A 16,152-nucleotide genomic window follows, 5' to 3' on the forward strand; every position below is an offset into this window, starting at 1 on the left:
CAGTACTGTAATTCCATATCAATTGTAATCACACTTGGGGAAAAAAACCTCTAAATATTAATATTTTACTACTAATAAGTTGGGAAATATAAGATTATAGAATTAAAAAAATACCCCAATCAAATAACTACCAAGCTTCAAAGTAAAAAAGAAATCATAGACAGAAATGCTTTTCTACTAATTTTTCAGCTCTCAGGAATGTATTTTTTAAGGGGAAAAGGAGCTTTTTCCAGAAGAACCAGAATTTAGTCCTCATAAATAACAAAGTGAGCAGACTAATGACCTTAACCTAGTACAAGTATTAAAAATCTTGTGCTCTTATTACTTCAGGAGCTTAAAAAAAATGAGATGGAGCAATACAATAAGGAATTGGAGAAAATTATTTCATTATACTATATTATATAATTCCTTAATTCCACGCAATCCACCATAATGAATTGTTCTCATAAAATATTGCATATTGCATTTTATAGCACTGATGAGTCAATATAGATGAATAGGAATAAAATTCTGCAGATGAAATTGGTATATCTTCAGGCAACCAAGCTGCTAAATACAGGTTCTGTTACAGTGATTTACCAAGGAGAAAACTCAGTTTATGGTAAATATTTTAAAAACTCATTTATACTTATGACTGCAAAATAAGTAGTTCTGCCCCTTCCCTCTGCTATATTCCAGGTCAGGTTTGGTACATCCAATATATAATGTAGTAATAAAAAAATTATGATACATTTTTTAATCAGAACCTGTTGTACCATATGAATTTATAAGCTTCAGTACACAATTGTAGCCAAGTTGCTACAGGAATCATGCCAGTTAGAAACTCACCTACCCGGTCAGGGTCTAAAAGGTCTGATTATCAACTTCCTTAGTTACCTGTTGCATGAGCTTCCCAAGGCTAGGGACAAACAAGTGTGGCCAGGGTCTGTGACTCTGGAATTCCTGCCATGCTGGTTTGACCCTATCCACTACACTGCTGTTACTTGCAAAGTGATCTATCAGAAAGATGTTTCCATTTTATTTATTTTTGGTACTCATTAGATTAAGTCTGAATTTCAAAATAAGAAAGTCTTCCTTCAAGAAAAATAAGGCAAGTCAATCAAATTAATTAGAAGAAGACCTTTAAGTGAGATTAGATTTTGTCCAGTGACTTAAGGAATGTTTTGCAAACCATACATAAACTTAGTAAAAATATTTACCTATAAAAAAAAAAAAGACACAAGTTGTGAAAGATATCAAGGAGCTAAAATTTCTGCTCAAAGTAAAAAGTGAGATTAACTATCTATAGATTGCACCAGTTTACTGCAATCAAGAATAACACCAGTTCTCAACATTGTTAGAGCAGAAAATTCTAAAAATTACAAGGCAGAACTATGATAAAAACATCTTACAGAGATGCCTACAGAACCACTAGTTCATACTCTCTGCATGACCTGAAGCGTTTCCTTTGCCTACAGACTTGTTAACAACAATGGACAATAACGTCTGCATGTAAATACACGATAAATACAGCCAAAACAGACATTCAGTGTGCCACACTGGACATTAGCTACATGGAAACAGACCCCCAGGACCCTGAACATCTCATCAGCTGGACCAGCACAGCTGGATTGATGCTGAAACCGGGATTGACAACACCTCAGGGATGAACCCTGGAACCAGGACTGGTTTTCTCTTTTCCCTTTCTTTTCCTTTTTCTTTCTTTCTTTCTTTAATTCATGTCTTTCTCTTTAATTCCTCTCTTTTCTTTCACCCCTTATCCAAAATGCACTGCCATGTACTTATGTAGTAGGTGTAGGAGCTAACACAACAACTTCCACACCAAGTGTGTAATTTACTAATAAAACTTCCTGTTTGTTTGCGGGCCCTCTGAGTTTTGTTGTTGCTTTCGACCACATAAGCATTTACGAATCTTAGGCGCTTCCTTCTCTTTAAGGGATGGGTCGCCATAGCGATTCAACAGTGGGATCAGAAAAAATAATTTTCACAATTCGGGGGGGGGGGGGGAGAGGGTGCTAACTGTTTTTTCATAACTTCCTAATAGATTCCTTGTGTCCCCTATGTCAAAGCAAAAAAATCCACCAGACCGAAAAAAAAAAAAAAAAAGAAAATCAGCTAAAGAAAAAGATGTCAGTGCCCCGCTCGGGGTTCGGCCGCGCTGCCCGCGGGTTGCCCACACAACCACACCGGGCGCCCCGCGGCCCAAAGGACCGGCCGGCCGGGGCGCCCCGTCCGAGCGGCGCTTCCCATTGGCTGCCGAACATTGTCGAGTGCTCTCGGGCTTCTCCGCCGCATCGCCGGAGGCGGCGGAAGAGGGGGAGCGGCTCGATCGCGGAGCGGTGTATTGTGGGGCGGGAAAGGAGAGTCGCTGCTGAGCTAGGGCCGCCATCTTGGCCGCGTCCGGACTTGCTCCTGCTTCTGGGGCCTGTTCCTTCTCCTTGCAGCTCAAAGCGGAGGGAAGGGACAGGACGAGGGGCTATATCGGGGGGCGCTGATGCGTGCAGAGCCTCCTCGCACCTCTCCCGGGCGCCGCTAGCGAAAGGGGCGGGGGTGGTCGAGCGGTCGTCGGCGCGGCCTCTCCTCTCCGCCGGGATGGGTCGGTCCCGCAGTCGGAGCTCGTCCCGCTCTAAGCACACCAAGAGCTCCAAGCACAACAAGAAGAACCGGAGCCGATCGCGGTCTCGCTCCCGGGAAAAGGAGCGGGCGCGTAAGCGCTCCAAGTCCCGGGAGAGCAAGCGGAACCGGCGCCGGGAGTCCCGGTCCCGCTCGCGCTCCAACACGGCCCCCTCCTCCCGCCGCGACCGGGAGCGGGACCGCGACCGCGCCTCCTCCCCCCCAGACCGCATCGACATCTTCGGGCGCACGGTGAGCAAGCGCAGCAGCCTGGACGAAAAGCAGAAGCGGGAGGAGGAGGAGAAAAAAGCGGAGTTCGAGCGGCAGCGGAAAATGTGAGCTCCGGGCCTGGGCCGGGGGCGAGGGGGCAGTGAGGGATGGGGAACGAAGGAGGGTGGTCTGTGCCCTGGTGCCTTTCTCTCCGCGCCTTCCTCCTGCGACAGGGCCGCCTGCCGCTGGGGTACAGGCGTTCGGGCCTTCGCTGAGGCCTAATGAGAGCCGGTTTTCCCGCCATCCGCCCCTTTCCCAAAGCCCGGCTCCCTCAGGTGCGTTCGGAGCCGCCCACTCGGGGGCGAGCCCCCCGCACGCCGCCTCCCCAGCGCCGGCTCTGCCGCTTCCCATCCGCCGGCGCTGCTCTCGCTCCTGCGCTGCTCCCAAACTTCCCTGTGCGGCGAGGCCGCGGCGCCCGAGGCTTTGTGCTGCACCGCCCGCCCCTCCCCGCCCTGGCGTGGGGCTTCTTGTGCGTCGAGCGGAGACATCTGGAGTTGCTCGGTTGAGGGTTTCAAGAAGCACTGTGAAGCTATTATATTAACACTGAGGGATTATTTTCTTGGCAAATGGGACAGTGACAGGTTTGAAACCTTGTCCCTTTTCAGTTTACGTTGTGGGGAGTGTGGCTATTTGTTGAGTCTGCTGAGATAAATTCTGTTTTAATAAACGTTGGGTATGCACTGATGTTTAGCAGCATAATAAGTTATGAAACAGACCTTTAAGCAGCACAGAGGAGAATGGTTTGAACAGTTGTGATCAGCTGATTCTTCTTCGAATGCTACCCTTGCTCATTGGACCACCTAGACCAGAAATAGCACTTGTTTATATGAGTGAAGTCAAGTACTCCTGTTAATTCTCAGGTGGAACTTTGAGTTTTATTTCAGCACTATCGTTCTCATGAAATATTAGTTGACGTTCAGAAGGCTGAGTGAGCCCGAGTTATCACTTTCGTGTTTGTTTGTTGATAATCTCCTTTACTAACTTGAGATTTTGACAGCAATGTTGTCAAAAGCTTCCATTGTAACACAAACACAGGTTAAAATTGAAGGGTTTGGAGATACTGATCCTAATTTTGTGGTTTATAATTTTATTCAGTACCTAAATTAAAAAAATATTCCATCCATTCCGTATCTTCAGTGATGAATTGGAATGTGCTTAACAATTTGAGAATATAGTGAATAGTTTATTTTAGTGTTTCACAGCTGGTTTAGTTCATATGTAAGTACATTTTCTATTTAAGTTAGTTTTGAAATTTTAAAATGCTCATGAAGTCTGTGTAGGAGGAATATGACATTTGAGCGATATTTGCTACAGAATAGTAGACTTTTGAGGAAGAATCAGTGTTGGAAAAGATTGGGCATGAAATTTTCATACTTCTGGAATACCCTTTAATTTTAAAAAGAAAAAGCAGTAAAACCTAATACAGTAGAAAAGTATGGTATTTGAGTAAGTCATCTGTAAATTGCGTTACGTATGTTAGTGTAGACTCATATTAGTGAAGGAAAGAAATACTTTCTTGCTGACTGAATAAACTAGGGACAGTTCATATATTGAAAGTGACTTTCTTCTTCTCGTGTCTGTTCAAATCTTAGTGCGTAGCCTAACTTCTGTTCTTTCCTATAATGCTCATTTTCTATAAAGGCCTTGCACGTATGACTTTTTCCCCTCAGAAATTTGCTGACATATAAGTGGTTTCTTTTCTGCAGATTTCATAAAATTAGTCTTCAAGAAGGAAATGGATCATACTAAAAATACTTTTTTAATTTAATGACTTATCTTTTGTTCTGGAATCATCAGTAGGCCAGGATGATAAAGTTATACCTCTGTATGAAATACTGTAAGTTCGTGTGATTAAAAAAAATAGTATAAACTACAGAATAAATCATTGAGATTTATATCTGTGTTTATAATTTAATTTCCTTGATGAGATCAAAGGCATTGTAATATTATCATTGCCTATAAGTGTTAAAAAACACATTTGATTGGTTTAATAAATTTAAATGAAATTTGTTGGGGTGAGAAGAACGAAATGTTTGCAGACACAATGAGTACATCATCCATTGCTGAGGATATTTGAGAATTTATTTCAGACATGAATGTCATGGGTATTTTTGTAACTATGCACTATCTTTATTCAATTAATTAACTTTTGTTCTGGATTTCCCAATGTTAAACATAAAGCTATGATAGTTGAATAAAACACGAGAATATGAACTTTCTGACAGTTTCTTTCTCTAGAACATCCTCTTAGGTACGCTAAGCAGTATTGGTAAAGGACAGTGAGAGTACTCGTTGCTGAATAAAACCTTGTAAGAAGAAATGAAAACCTTTTAAAATAAAAGAATATTTAGTATATAAAGGATGTTTAAAAAATTGTCCAGAAAGGGTTGTGGCTTGGCAGAGATAGTGCTGTATCAGAATGGGGGTGTTGTATTTTTCTGGATGGTGATAGTGGTCTAGGTTTTTTGTTTGCCTTTTGTTGTCTTTTTTTTTTTCTGAAAAAGTCACCTCAAGGTATTTTATGTCTATTTTGGAAAAGTGAATACTGGCCTAATGTGCCCCCAGGTAAGATGGCTGTCTCTTGAGGAATGTAAGAATAAAATTTGTGTTCTCAGGCCAAATGATTGAGTTGAGCATTCCAGAATTTTTTACTGAAGTTAACTTACTTGAGTACACTTCTGAAAAGATGACAAATGAAAAGGGGGAATTGGGAGCCTTTCAGCTCTGTATTTCCCATGCCTATCTAGATCAGTAGTCCATACTTCATCATTTCCCAAGGTACATCTTTGGAAATTGTATCTTGGGAAATCTAAAAGTTGGTAAATCCTGCAACTCTTTTTTTTTTTTTTAAATTAGTTGTTTTCCAAATAAGATAGATTAGGAAAGGTTTTCCAAATGAGATAGGAAAATGGAAGCGTTATGAAAATGACAGGATATGAAGATATTGCAATTGCAGTTGTTATTCTAAATCATGCATTTTTGTCACTAACAATCCAGAAGATAAGTTTTATAAGATTGTTCTGTACTTCACGGAATACTTAAAATGGAAGTTAAATGTCAAGTTTAAAAGCAACAGTCTTCTCCGCAAAGCCTGTAATAATTCCAGATAAATAGCACTATGTAAAATACAGCTATACAGTATTCACTGTTCATCTTTGGATATGTAATTGCTGTGTTGTACTAGTGATTACTACCTGGAATTTTTTTTCCTACATTTGGTAATTAAACTGCAAATCTAGCTAAACTCTTTGTATCCTTAATGAAAACTTAAAACAGCAGTCAGGCTAAGTGATAACACTGCTGCTAAACAAAAATAAAGACAAGATGTTTAAAAATGTTTCCAAAACTCAGAACATGGAAAGCTGTAGTTCACAAGGATTTATTTAGCACTTGGTATTGGTATAATTTATTTTGGATAATTACAGTAGGAACAGAGTGCTGCATTAAAAATCTTGAGGAGAGCTGAGGTACTCAAAATTTGATAGGTAAATGATTGGATAACTAGATTACAGCTATACCACTGGAATTCTAGTTAAAATATTCAAATCACAAATTTTATTTCTTCTGTCTTCTATTTTAAGTTATTAGTGATGAGTTTGGTACCTCTGAGGTGGTAACTATAAGGCAAGATTTTACAGGATGTTATTGCTACACATGGCTGAAAATTGAGACCATTTGAAGTCCTAAGGATAGTCAAAGTTGGGTGGGATTTGGATTTGGGGGGGGGGGTGTGGTTGTTGTTTTGTATTTTGAGGGGGTGTTATTTGTTGGTTTGGATTTTTTCCCTTTTTCCCCCCTAATTATGATGAAGAAGTAGTATGATTAGGTATTCTTAATCTTAGTCTGTTAGTATATATAGAGATGCTAAGTATGGTATGGGCTGAATGGATTCCCTGTAGTAGGAACACTGATTGCCTGAATATTCACTTTCTTTAAATGTAGGTCAAAATATTCTTTATGTATATAGTTTGTGTATAAGATATAAACTTTTCAAAAGTTATTTAGTAGCGTGGCTGATGCTGGGTATTGAAGGAGTTCGTTTCAGTGCAAACATTCTTTATTGATTAAAAAGGTAATCCTCATGTTTGCATTTTGTAGTCGTCAACAAGAAATTGAAGAGAAACTCGTAGAGGAAGAAACTGCTCGAAGAGTGGAAGAACTTGTGGCTAAACGTGTAGAAGAAGAGTTGGAGAAAAGAAAGGATGAAATTGAGCGAGAGGTTCTCCGCAGGGTGGAGGAGGCTAAGCGCATCATGGAAAAACAGTTGCTCGAAGAACTCGAGCGACAGCGACAAGCTGAACTTGCAGCACAAAAAGCCAGAGAGGTAACGCTCGGTCGTTTGGAAAGTAGAGACAGTCCATGGCAAAACTTTCAGTGTTGGTTTGTGCCTCCTGTTCGGTTCAGAAAGAGATGGAATACAGCAAATCTAATTCCCTTCTCATATAAACTTGCATTGCTGCGAAACTTAATTTCTAGCCTATTCAGAGGAGCTCACTGATATTTAAACAGTTATTCTCCTAAAACCTGAACAAGGATACTTGATTTCTAATGGAACTGACCTACATATTTCAGAATTGTTTGAAACTTTTGCCATGGCTGCAGGATTTATCAGCAGTCCTTTCATTTTTGGGGAAGGGTATTGAAAAACCTGTAATTATGTATCCTTCATTTGTTTCATTTTGTTTACCTAGACTGTAAGAGGCTTTTGCCTTCAGTCAGGCAAAAAGCAGGGTCCAGCAGTGATCTGCAGTACCTGTCTTTAACAAATAGGTTTCTTATTCTTCATTTTAAAATGAACATTTTCCTTGAGCATACATTGGACTAATTCTGGGACTTCGAGCATAAGCCCATTCACGTCTTCATGAAGGATCTCTGTCCAAATCATTATACCCATTCTTAATAACTACTAACAACTCCTTTTTTTCTCCCTAGAAGTTATAAAAGAGCAGGTTGCCCTTGTCTGAAGTCAAGCTGAACGTGTGACTTGGGTTTTTGGATTTTTTTGTTTTGTTTTTTTTTTTTAATCAGCAGCTGGAGCAGAAGCTGAAAATGTCTTTCTGTGAGACAGTAATTTGCTACTAAAGGCTTTGATGCCTGCCTGCACCAATCATTCCAGGATCCAAAAGTTTCAAAACAAACTTCAAACTGTAAAGGAAACCTGTGCTAAATAGTCATAAGTGTTGAATGCTTTTTTCATTCTCTAACTCCTACACAGTTTATTTTAAATTAATATTTTGATTGGCTTACAGAAGGAGAGACAGTAGCAATGCAGCTTTCCCCTCATACTAAATGTGACTTGTCAGTTACACAGTATCACTTAATTAAATGAAAACAAATGGAATGCTGAGTTACAGTAAATATTAAAAATATTAAATTATACTTTTTTTGCAAATTCAGACTTTAATATGAAAGAGTTTACATTGAATTTTCATGTTCATAGTCAGAAAATTCTTCATATATAGATAGAGATTTTCATGTGATCAGATGGATGACTCTTTTTAAAAAGTATTTTTGCTATTGTCAATATCATGTGGAGAAGTCTCATCAGTTCTTTGTAACATAAACCTCCATGCCTGGAGTGAAGTGTGCTAGCTAGTAGCTCGTTACTAGTCATAGTAAGAAGTTTTCATATGCTTGCTTTGTTCGTATTAACTTTTTTTTCTTACACAGACACAAACCTCTGGCTAACTTTAAATTCTCCAAATATTAAAATAATTTGGATATATATTATGTGAACTGAAACACCTCAAAAACTTTCACGCAGTCTTCATATTTGAGTTGCATAACAGAGTTCCATAAAATTCACCAAGAAAACAACAATTACAAGGCTTTATTTCCTGATCTTGCCTTCCCTGGACTCCTGAATTCCAAGTTCATACTGCAAACGACAGTTTCAGCTGTCTTAAAATTGTCAAAATACTGAATGTTAAGTCCATTCTCCCCATGAAAGAAGCCCATAGCTCCATGAAGTATGGATTACCATTTGTATTTTTCACTAACAGTAAATGTATTTTTCTTATTAATTGTTTGCCTTAGGAATGATTTACATATTTTTGTTCCTTCTTACCATAAACATCTGCATTCCTCAGCTCAGCCTTCCTTGTATGTTGTTTCTTTATAAATGGTTGAGCTGCTGATGCAGGTATTGCCAAGCTAACAGTACAAATCATTTTAAAGAGGAAGCTGGCGCGTATGGCAGCCGAGGAGCACACTCTGCAGGACACTGGACAAGACAGTAAATATTCAACTTTTAATGCTGATTAAAGGAGTATAGGTAAAGAATACGTAGGTATACTTAATTGGTGAGACAAACTATTCACTTTATTTATATTTTCTATATTACTTTTTAATTTGGTAAATACTATCCAGTTTTTGTAGTTGTCCTTGTTGATTTGTGTGATATTAAAATTCTAGTAATAAATTGTCAGGATTCTATGATTAGGGAGGGTTTAGTTGGTTGCTGTTTGGACTGGGCGGGATGATTTAAATTGAGTAGTAGAAACCAGTTTTAGTGGCTGCACAGTTTACCATTGTGAGACAAAATAGGTGGCTGTAAAGCTGCCACTTTAAGTCAGTTCACAAAAGAATTCTGAGAAAGATTAGTGAACATGCAGAAATGAATATTTTACTTTACTAACATCTTGCCCTGTCCTCCCCTTTAGGAAGAAGAGCGTGCAAAGCGTGAGGAACTAGAGCGAATACTGGAAGAGAATAATCGAAAAATTGCAGAAGCACAAGCTAAACTGGTATGTGAAGATGTAGATAACCATTTTGTAGGGAAATACAGGTGTCTGCTAGATTTGAAACACAGTTGAACAAATCCACGCTTTCTAGAGTTTAACTTACCTATTGCTGGTTGTATCAGTAGCATTGCTCTCCTTCCCCTGAGCATAAAAGACCAGATCCTTAGCAGTAACACTATAGTTCTGATGCTGTTAATTTAGAGGGAAATCGCTGCCTTCAGAATTTAAAAAGTCTGTTTTAACTATAGCTCATGGGGAAGGTTGAAGTAAGTTTGCAGACATGTTCAGCTTCAAATGACTAATTCTGTTTCATTGAGCAGGACAAGTACAAACTGGATTTGAGTTGAGTATAATGTTGATGTAGAAGTGCTGAAAGGGACTTTCAGCATAAGCTTAAGATGTCTAAGTTAGAAAAGTCTAGCATATGTTGGTCTTCGAGACCATTTAATCAGGTGCCTGCCACATGAAAATATTTAATAGGATTGATCTGATTCTAATCATTTGATGATAAGCCAAACTAAGCGTCTTCTAAGTCCTAATTGAACTCTATCAGCTTCAATTGCCCAGGTAATTACACCTCTTTCATGTAAAAAGGAGGCTTCTTAAAACTCTTTGCTTGAACTACACCTGCTTTAGATCTCTTTCTGTTTTACCCTTTTCTCAACCTTATATGGTCAAAACAGGACATAAAGAAAATTTAAAGTATGAACTGATGTAATGAACAAAATAAGCACCTTTAGAAGACCACTGGAAGAGCTGTAAGAACTATTGGTCAGTGTAAGGACTGACTAGTTACAAATCAAGTAAAGATGGGCTTGGATTAGGAGGGGTTTTTAGATGGGTTTTGGAGCAGGGAGACCTCTGCTTGAAGATGTGTTACTTCATTGTGCCTGCATTTTACATGTCGGGATATCTTTAGATATCTGTTGTCTTCCTTAATTAAATATAAAGTGTTGTTTGCACAGCAGTGCTGAAAAATACGACATGTAAGCACTCAAGATTTCAATACATTAGCTGTAGAAAGTTCTCAATGTTTCTTATAAACTCAATTCAAATAACCATTTTATAAATAGTTTCACTGAAACCAACTATGGCATCTAGCTCAGGCAGAACTGCTTACATACCTATGCAGGATTGGACCTGTTTGGAAGTTAATACGGACTTGTAAATTGCTTTTATGACTACAAAATATGCTGGCCTAAATTTTATCATTTTCTTACATAGGCTGAAGAACAATTGAAAATTGTTGAAGAACAAAGAAAGATTCATGAGGAGAGGATGAAACTAGAACAAGAGAGACAACGTCAGCAAAAGGAAGAGCAAAAAATTATCCTGGGCAAAGGAAAGTCTAGGCCAAAACTGTCCTTCTCCCTAAAAAGCCAGGATTAAATTTCAACTCTGAACTCCTAAAAGAAAAAAAAAAAAAAAAAACAAAAAAAGGAAAACAAAAAAAACTTTGTATGGTAGCTTCATGTTGAAGTGTTTTTGGTTTTTTTTTCTTCTCAATTTTTTTTTGTCTTTTTTGAAAGTTGGAAAGTTAGCTTGTTCTAATAGGGGCTGTGCTCTGCAATTCTTATTTTTTTTTAAATTTCCATTAAGTTAAACCCTTATCAGATCATCATTGCCTTTTAGAGCATAATCTGTTTTCACGAATTTTGTTTCTGTATTGGTGATCTGAAGCAAGTCATGTCACTTCATGAATTGTGGATGATCTAATAAGGTTTTACTGACCTACTAGTCAGAGTTTGACTCTGATAATTGACAGAACTTTATACTGGGTATTGCTGACTTTTAATGTTTTTTTTTGAAGTCAGTAAATACATGAGTAAATTGCCATAGTATTACTGGACCTCTGCGGTTTATTGTTAAATCAGTGTCCTATGATACTGTCCCGTTGTTGCGCTTGATGTTCCTGATACAGGTAAGGAAATAGTTTGTCATTTCTGCTATGAATACATAGAGAGCAGTATTGTCTCTGTTAGATTTGTTTTTATTACATTGACAGCATTCAACCAGCGTTCCCCATTGTGTAAATAAACCAATTTGCTGAATAAAGTGAAAGTCTTAAATTCATATGTTTAAGTAAATTTTTTTAGTACACTTCTATAAACAGCTATAAGAGTGACAATTCACATTATTAAATTCAAGACTATAGTGGTATTTTTTTAAATTTTGCTTTAAACTATTGTGGCTTCTCCTACTTATAATGCAAAATTACACACGGTAAAAAAATCCCTGCAGTTGTGAATGTTTTTGATGGCTTCTGCTGTTTTTATGAATGTTGGTTTTTATTCTGACAGAGACTTATTTCAGCTGTAGTATCATGTTTAAACGGCTGTTCGGCTTACTGCACTCAGACCGGTACTTCGATATCTAATCCCCTTCAGTTCACCTCATAATATAGTATATTGTATAAGTTAAGGTCATTACCAAATAATGAATCTGATGGATCCTCAAGGATTTAAAAATGGAAGTTTTTTCTCCCAAAGGACTGGACTGGCTAGTATACTTGAAGTGACAAACAGAAAGTGAGACTCTGTCTAAATATATTGTTTTAGCCAGAAAGCAACTGTTATTCATATACAGATCTTGAATATTATCCATTTATATATACAGGTTTTATTTTGAAAAATGAAACTAGAGATTGAAAACTATATATAAATCCCCTTTTTGTATATAATTCTTCTACCAAAACCTGGATTACTATAGCTTGTCCAGTTCTAAAACTTTCTTTTCCTGTCAGCGTGCAACATCTGTAGTAACCATAAAATGAAAGTTACCAATAGTTGCCTAAGCATTTGAATGTCACTGGACAAAGTCGGAAGTAGTTCCTGATATTCCCAAAGGGTCTGTTTCTGTAGATTTGGCAAATTAAATGTGGGAGCAAGTTGAGTGTGCCACTGAAAGCAGTATTCAACATGCTTTGTATGAAACTGGGGCTTGGGGGATAGACTGATGTGTATCACTTTGTCCAGCATGTCAAGAAAATGTGAAGACGGTAAAATACCTACACTATTATTGTACTTAAATTTGCCTATATATTGTATTACAAAAGAAGGTTAAAAGTTGCTTAATGCATAAAAACAAAAGCTGAAGCCAAATAAATCATGTACGTGACCTGTTGGCAGGAGCAGGCTGTATTTAAAGATCAACTGATACCTGTATTTCTAAAACAGAAAACATCCCCTGTTCCCTTATGAGAAACAAGCTATTAAAAGTCAATACTCAAAACAGACCTATGCAGTTTCATTTCCTCTTCTAAAAGCAAGAAGCTAAGTAATCATGTGTGCAGCTGTGGTATCGAGCATTTTGTTCTGCATCACATAATTTGCTGCTAAATAGCAACTTTTGTTCTCCACATATAACATTGTGTAGGCTTAGACGTTACAAGGTTATTTTCAGTCTCACCTCTAGGGCTTTCTTGGACAAAATGTTCATTCCTAATGAGATTGCCCATTCTGCCTTTTCCCATTTCATACCTGTTTGTCTTTCCCCTGCCCTCAAATAACAGCTAGGTTTTTGGTTTTGCTTTTTTTTTTTTGGTTTTTTTTTTTCCTCTGTTGGGGTAGAAGTTCAGTTGATGGAATCTCTGTCTCTGCTGTCCTAAAGCATTCTGTGTTTCTGAGATAGTTCTTTGTAGGTTCAGTGTGGGCAAATGTTACATTTGCATTGCACTGCGGTTTTCTTTCTTTTTAAAATTATTGTAGGACTTCAGGGATACTGATTTCTAGGAAAGTAGAGGTGTGCACAGTTTGGGAGGGGGATAAATTGACATTTGATTGGAGAACTTGGCATGTTCTTATATTCCCATGGAACTTCATGCCTGTTTAGGCTGACATTTATGTGGTGTTTAAACTGTGAGCTCCGTGCATGCATCTTCAAGAGGATATTGGCCTACCTAGAGAAACTGCTATTGGTGAATGTGTTGGGTGTTTATTTTTATTCCATTACAGTTTGAAGTTTCAACTTCAAATTTTGGTTAGACAGTTTTTAGTTTGTTCTGGGGTTTTGTGTGTTGTTGACTCACCCAGGGACGCCAGTAGGCATTTTTGTTGCCACCTACCTTGAGCAGTATTCATTTCCCTTATAACAGAAGAGATCTTAGTTTCCCTAAGCCCTGCTCGTAAATGTCCTGGATAATTATTTTTAATACTGAACAGTGCATCTGTCTGGCAAAGGCAGGAGCATGGAAGGCCTTAGAGTAGCATGCTAAACATGTGCTCTTACTTTGGCAATTTGCTAATTCCCATGTTTGTTTATCATTGTTTTTCCAAGTACAAATGGAAAGCTGACTGCTGTGAAATGTATTGGAGGGATGGAGTCCTTGACACTTAGCACAGCAGAGACAGTTAGGTCGTTGAGATATCTAAACTGCCAAGCAACAGCATATCTACGTATAATCTCACTAAAGTATCAACAGTTCATCCATTGCTATCTTGTCTTGAAAAAGAAGGATTTACCTTTGATGTCTCTCCTTTTCTCTTTAGCTTTGTGCCATCTCATACACCTCAACCTCTCTATTTCCCTTCTGAAGCTGGTAATCCCCTTTGTGATGCCATTAACATGTGCCATTTTTTGGTCGTACACCAAATGTGGAGGTGTTGGTTATTCACTTTAAACTGCATGCAGTGTCTCATTAAGCATTTTCAGAGCATTTGGGATCTTAACTCTGTCATTGCAGGATCTTGGTGCAAGTGCAGGTGAAATTCAAGTTAATAAACACCTTCCAGGCTGTGTTACACAGGGGATTGACTTCAGAAGAGAACTGTGGAGCTGCCTGTGTGCCTAAGGCTCATTTCCAAGGCAGGAGGATATGGTTGAAGTGCCTGGTTTGGTATGGTTTCGGACTGACAGGCTAGTCGGCTGGAGTTGAACCATGACTTTCACGTATCTCTATTCCGTTCTCATGCTGGTGCCACCAAACATGCATTTCAGGGTTATCTCCATCTCCCTATCCTACCCTTTTGCTAGCCCGCTGAAGAGTGCTGAGCCTCTTGATGTTTCTGTACGAAACAACCTCATGCTTCCGATCATTCTCCCCGGACTGACACTTAGAATCAAGGGTTATGCTGATTCAGCGTCAGCTCTGCTCAACAGGACATGAACCCCCTTTTATAATAAAGGGATGGGTGTGTGGAAGCTTGATCCCAGGTCCTTTTTACTACCACTCATATTACAAACCACAAAATAATGTAAATATTTTTGTTTTTGCAAAGTGGTACTGAGGATTGGTATAAAAATAAGTCAATTAAAATGCATGGTTAGGGTGTACAAACTTCGTTTCTGATTTTTATAAGGCTGCTTGAATTCTATTGGTTGTATTTAGGAGGAGCCAAGCTCATTTTCTAAGAAGCTATGGTTAACCAAAATTGCAGTTATAAAATAGACCTGGAGAAGGCAAATTAACATCTAGATATGTATTTACCATAAGTGCAGAAAATGCATTGTTGTGGTGTGAATGATATATTAAGAGCTGTTTCAAGTATCTGGCACGCTTGCCCTTTGGACAAATGATAAAGAATCCATTTAAGTCAGTAAGCATCAGTTATGATCATTTCTCTTTATTAAATGTAACAGTAATTGTATCCATTAAGTTATATATTTTCGACTTTTAAAATTGGTACATTTTTAAGTAATGATTGATCATGGTGAGCTTTTCCACTTCATAAAAAGATTCATGTCCCATATATTCTCATTGCCGATGTTTAGACTGATGTTTAAAAGAGAATCAGGGATTGTGGGCCCAATCCTGATCCCATTCAGATTAGCTGCCTTTTATTATGGATTTCGTAGGACCAGAGCAAATGTCTATGTAATTATTGGCTGCATCACTATCTAAAAAAAGGCGAAAAGGGTTATTCAGCGATAAACCCGAATTTTTGTTTTAAGCCTGGCTGAGGTACAGGAAATTTAAGCGATGCAAACGACAGACTCCCAGTTTTTCAGTGAAGGAAAGGGATAGGTGGGTCTCACCTGCTCGCTGGCCGTACTCATCCATCCATCCATCCATCCATCCATCCGTCTGTCCATTCGTGTGTCCATCCTCTCCCGCGGAGCCGGACCGCCCGGGCGCCGGGGAACCGCGGTGCCGTTCCTACGGCCGCGGCAGGATTTCCCCCAGCAGCCTGTCTCCTGCGAGTTCGTATGTCAGGAAACCCCGTTCCCTGCGAAACCCGAAATGTCTGCCGGAACCTCCTCCTGAAATAGCCCTCAGAGAAGACGAGGCCGAAGCAGATTTCTAACTTCCGAACATCTGTCATCTTTTTTGCTTTAAAACTCCCGTCCCCATCCTCTACTCTCACGTTTCCCCCGTGTCCGAGGCGATCCCTGCTGCTTCTCGGAGGCGAGACGGGAATGTTGGAGGCCGATGCAGCGGGCGCAGGGTTCGGGGAGCAGGCGGGGAGCGCGGTCGCAGCGCGACTGCCCGGGGGCTTCGCGCCGCCGCGGCCCCTCCGAGCGCCGCCTGCTCCGGCCCGCCCCCCGCCTCTTGGTCCGGCCCGGTCCTGCTCTCACCCGTAAGTACCTC

The 16,152-nt window shown here is 39.3% G+C and overlaps 1 protein-coding gene across 2 annotated transcripts; it reads left to right on the plus strand.

Annotated features, from left to right (window-relative positions):
• Positions 1 to 2,335: 2,335 nt before the first annotated feature.
• On the plus strand, positions 2,336 to 12,861 carry ARGLU1 (arginine and glutamate rich 1). Of its 2 annotated transcripts, XM_051809106.1 has the most exons (4): positions 2,340 to 2,948; positions 6,982 to 7,207; positions 9,546 to 9,629; positions 10,851 to 12,861. In XM_051809106.1, the coding sequence occupies exons 1-4, from the start codon at positions 2,593 to 2,595 to the stop codon at positions 11,013 to 11,015; spliced, it is 831 nt and encodes a 276-aa protein (XP_051665066.1). In that variant the 5' UTR covers positions 2,340 to 2,592; the 3' UTR covers positions 11,016 to 12,861. The 2 variants fall into 2 exon arrangements, with proteins under 2 accessions (XP_051665067.1, XP_051665066.1); XM_051809107.1 differs by lacking the exon at positions 10,851 to 12,861 and having other exon boundaries at positions 2,336 to 2,948; positions 9,061 to 9,625.
• Positions 12,862 to 16,152: the final 3,291 nt, after the last annotated feature.

This window comes from Manacus candei, unplaced genomic scaffold, assembly GCF_025592945.1.
Source record: "Manacus candei isolate 608988 ecotype Guabito, Panama unplaced genomic scaffold, ASM2559294v1 h1tg000075l, whole genome shotgun sequence".
Taxonomy (NCBI): domain Eukaryota; kingdom Metazoa; phylum Chordata; class Aves; order Passeriformes; family Pipridae; genus Manacus; species Manacus candei.